The sequence below is a fragment of the Penaeus monodon genome, chromosome 35 (genome assembly GCF_015228065.2).
Source record: "Penaeus monodon isolate SGIC_2016 chromosome 35, NSTDA_Pmon_1, whole genome shotgun sequence".
In the NCBI taxonomy this organism is placed as follows: Eukaryota; Metazoa; Arthropoda; class Malacostraca; order Decapoda; family Penaeidae; genus Penaeus; species Penaeus monodon.
Window position 1 is genome coordinate 27,012,826 of NC_051420.1, and position 5,000 is coordinate 27,017,825.

Here is a 5,000-nt window from a genome sequence, read left to right on the forward strand (position 1 = left end):
CAGTCTCCAAGCTGAGGAGAAGTCTCGTCTCATTATCAACAGATGAGATTTATGGTAAATAAATAAATTATTTGTAGATGATGTCAGCAAGATGTTTAGGTTTTATGTTTAGAGTCACAGCTTTCGAAACTACAGAAGCTTTGCAGATTTTTCTTTGATGCAATAATCTATGCACAGCACTCAATATCTCATTACTTACTCATTGTTTTCATATACATCAGTCTTATTCTCACAGCACCTAGAGTGGAAGTTTTGTTGTCCATGTGGAATACCCTGGCCATGCACTCTCCTGGTTAGTTCAGTAGATTGGTGCACCAAAGTTCTCAAAGATTTTCAAAACGGCTCACACGTAATGTATTTGTCAAAAAACTATGAACTCATTATTCACTGGTTTTGTTAAGTATTGTAGTCCTTTAGAGTTGAAGAGATTCTGTTTTTTGGCATCCATGCTTAAAATATAAGATGATTGACAGTGAGAGAGAGAGAGAGAGAGAGAGAGAGAGAGAGAGAGAGAGAGAGAGAGAGAGAGGAGAGAGAGAGAGAGAGAGAGAGAGAGAGAGAGAGAGAGAGAGAGAGAGGGGGGGGGGGGATGATTCTCTTTTTTAACCCAGTGCTGTCAGAATGGCAAAAATGTATGCCATGTCCACTCTGTCATTTTGTTTATTGATTGTTTTTGCACATAGTTTACTTCACAAGTTATTAATCACCAAGTAGCAATTACTAGTCCTACCTATCTCCCTTCCTTGTCTTTTTTGTGTCCATTTTAGTATTGATAATAACAAATTGATAATCATAATGTCAATAATAATGACAGTAACATTGAAGTCCTCCCACAGCCACTGGGATGGAATCTGTGTATATGCCCTGCCCGCTGCCAGTTTAATTTATTAGTCGTTTTTGCACAGAGATGCCTCCACGTGTACAAAGTCGCCAATGAGCCTATGATGAGCACTACCTGTCTCTTCTGCTTACCCTCTTCCTATAATAATTATAATGTCTGTAATCAAAATTACAGCATTGGTATTGATAGCCTTAGTAAAAAAAAGAAAAAAAAAAAAAGGGGGTTTTGAGTTTTTCCTGCAAACTTGAGGAAAATGCAATCAGGTGAGGTCTGCTCATTGACTCCTTTGTGGCTAAGCACTTGCAGAGCCATCTAAGTTTATACATTTTACAAAATACTACAGTGAATACAACTTTTCATGGAGATTGTGTTAATAACATTTGAGAAAAAAGATATACTGAAAACTCAAGGAAAATGCAAATCAGGAGAGATCATGTTGGCATACTAATAGGCTCCTTGGTGGGTGAGCATTTGTGGAGAAGTCTTTGTGCAAATAATATTCTCAAAAGGAAACTCCAGGTGACGTTACAGTTACCCAGTAGCTATGGGTTAAGACTTCATGTACATATTACCCTCTTTAGACTTGTATAATGTCACATTTACACTGAAATTCAGACTATTTTCTTTATTAAAAGTGGTTAAGAAATTATGATTATCATTATTATTATTTCTTTAATCACAACCTATTATCATTACATATTTTTCAACAGATTTAGTATGTTGTAAGGGTACATCTTTTATACTTTTTGGTCTTGAAATTGATACACCTTTTACCAAGCAGAAATATTTCATGTGCACAACAGCAGGTGCATGAGGGAAGTGCAATCACGCAAAAACTATTGGCTTAAAATCAAAGGAAAATGGAACATAAATTCTTTTACACTGCCAAGAAACCTAGAGGGTGTTGTTATAACTGTTGAGTAAGTTGCAAAATATGTATTTCACAATGGTTTCTAAATTACCTTCTCCATTTCTGCAGCATTCAGTGATAAAACAGTGAATGTGTATATATTTGAGTAATGTGAAACTGACGTTGGTATCACAACTTAAAAGCAAAACAAAGTAATGAAAGGTCTTTCATTTTGTCTTCACCAGTTGCCAAATAATGAATAATGTTTGGCAGAAAAAACCCATAGACCTATTTGTAAATGATGATACAACTGCACGATAGAAAATACTGTAGTGCATTAGTTGAAAGGATTCGACACTATAACAGAAGACCCCGTTAATATAGTTAGGATTCAGTAATATTTTTGAAATGGACAGTTGCTTGAAGTTGCATGGTAAATGCCTGTACATTTGTGGTCACACATTCAACTTTACATCCTGCCCAAAGCAAAATGTGTAAATATATTGCACCTGCATGTTCAGCCTGTATTCCAGTTAGGACAGTATTTTTAGGGAGAGTATACATCGAAAACCAAAATTTTCAAATTTTTTATATTATTTTCAGTATTTCTAAAACTTTGGGCACTAGGATTAATCTTTAGATACAGAAACACACAAATATTTTAAAATATTTTATACTTTTTCATATTTGAATTTTATTTCTCATATTTTATAAAAGCAAATCAAACAAAGGAACTTCATTTTAAAGAAAAAGACTTTCTTGAGGCAACTACTTACATCTTGCTGATGTCTGGTTTTTCATACTGGATTGTGCTTTTCCAGCAATTAATAGTTTGTCTATATTAGTTTGTAGATATTTGAAAGGGAATAGAACTAGATACGCTCATTCATCATTAATGTTATCTTGGCATCAATGCCTCCAGGCTGGCAAAGATACTGGAAGGTCTAAATTCCAGGGTGCATATTAACAGTGGCATGCACCACTTGCAGGGAACAGACATGTTTTGTTTCATGGGATATGTATACCGATGATAGGTCTGGGTGTGGTTTGCCGGCAAAATTCCTGGAAAGGCGTCTTGCTACAACATGCAAAGTCCACATGGTAGAAGGCCACTAAACTACAATTTGATTGAAATATGGATGGCATGGCATATGGGCTCTGGGAAGATGGCCATTCTCGGCATAACATGATACACATGTCACCCAGAGGCAATGAGGTAATATCTGTCTAAATGAAATGTAGCTACTTTGGCCAAGTATAGCAAAACGGATTCATAAAGTATGTATGCAATTTACACTATTGTAGTTTCACAAGTTTGAACCTTAGATAGCATTGCGTTGCCTTAACGTAGATTTCAGCATATCTGGTGCAATCTTTTCACTAAGTTAATGTTTTTGATTTATGAGTTATGCTTTCTAAGAGAGCTTCTAAGAAATTTCATAAAGATGAATCATAGCTTAGTGAAAATTTTTAATTGGTAATTGCACATACCTGTCAGCTGCCAGTAGATAAAAAAATCATAGATAAAAAATCATACTTGGGTTAAGATTCAGATAGCGGCAACAGGTGTCATCTGTCTAGCCATTAGAATTTTGTTTAACTAATGGAGATGGAATTAGAAATTAAATTTTTTTCATAATTTGTTATTTGTTTAACTTGGATATTTATTTATGATATTCATAATCTCGACAAAGTAATTTTTCATTTCCTTCATGCTTGCTGTGCATTGCGAGATTGCTCAGTTAGCATGTGCATCTCCTTTTTCGTTCTATTTTAAGAATTACCTGTTAAAGTGAAATGATGATAGGCAGAAAAATAGGGAAGCAAGTTTCTGATGGTGATAAGGAGAGTGAATCTGTGTGAACCTGTGCCTAGCAAAAAGGAAGGTAAGGAGAGTATGCATTTGGCAGTTTTGTGGTTAATGATAGCTGCATCCAGTACTTTGTGTAAGAAAATAAATGTGTAAGGAAATGCAAGTGACTGATAACCTTGTCAGCAAAAGAAGCAAGTTCATTGTATAAATATGAATGAATATCCACCCATAAATGTCCACCAATCTTATATTGTGAAGCTAAGCATTGTTATTCATGATTATTCTACAAGGATGGATAGAGCAGGTTATGAGGTTTAAAGACAGGTGTAAAATTTGGATGAGGTATAAATCTTAAAACCTAGAGAAAATTTCTTGAAAGTGAATTTAATCATTTGATTAACCACAAAAGCAAATTTTGGTTCAAAAAAAAAAAAATAGTTTTCAGTGTGTTTCAGTAACTGCTAACATTTATGTAATTTACAGAATGAAACATAATTATACAGAAGTGAAGTCTAGGACCTTGTGATGTGCTAATTAAATGAGCCCAAGAATCTAATAATGAATACTATAGGGAAGTTATGGTTTTGGTTTTGGATGTCTTGCAAATCTTGCAGATTTTGTGATGTGAAGTTTGTGATAGTGGGTGATAGATGTTGAATTTTTCTTTTTACTGAAAGTAGCAACATCAGCTTCTGTTTTGTTGATAAAAGGCAGTTCAGTTAGGAGTCTAAGATGTCTTTTTTTCTTTTTTCTTTTTTTTGGTTTCTCATTTTGTGAGTGCAAAAATAAAGTATGTATTTGTAAAGCCAGTTTTGTTGTAATTTGCTTCATTTCAGTGGTACATAGTGATGTTATCATGTTGTTATAGATAAATAATTTGATATATCATGCTTTACATTATTATTGTGAGTGGCCTTACAGTAGAAGGAGGAATTCATGGAAATGTACAGTAACACATGTGAAAATATTTCTGTTTACACATGTGCAAAAACAAACACACACACACACACACACGCACACGCACACGCACACGCACACGCACACACGCACACACACACACACACACACCAGCTTACATACATGCACACTTGCACCCACTTATTAATTAGGTATATTAGTGTAGAAAAGTAGAAGATAGAAAAAGTGTGATAGACCTTTTAAAGCTTTTATATCTTTAGAGGACCAAGGGAGTCCAACATCCTGACTTAGTTGTTCAACAAAAGCCTAGCTTGCTTTCACAGCCCATGGCCTCCAGTCATTGAAAGTAATTTAACATTGACTTTTCTCTCCAACCCCATGCTCTCAAACCCTGCGACATAGATACTGCTGGACCTGAAGAAATTAAAGGAAAGTGAACCCAATATGTAGATTACGTAAGGGCTATCTACGACAGCTGTCTATAGTTCCCTTTTTTTTTTTTCTCTCTTTATTTTTTGTTTTTTTTTTTGTTTTTTTTTTTTTTTTTTTTTTTTTTTTCCTCTCTCAAAATACATATG

The 5,000-nt window shown here is 34.6% G+C and overlaps 1 protein-coding gene across 1 annotated transcript in view; it reads left to right on the forward strand.

Annotated features, from left to right (window-relative positions):
* LOC119595284 (EH domain-containing protein 3-like) overlaps positions 1-5,000 on the forward strand; it is a 65,924-nt gene that overhangs the window by 51,610 nt on the left and 9,314 nt on the right. The window contains exons 6-8 of the mRNA XM_037944441.1: positions 236-354; positions 1,267-1,379; positions 1,623-1,761. Coding sequence (XP_037800369.1) covers positions 236-354; positions 1,267-1,379; positions 1,623-1,761 — 371 coding nt within the window. The remainder of the gene's footprint in view (positions 1-235; positions 355-1,266; positions 1,380-1,622; positions 1,762-5,000) is intronic.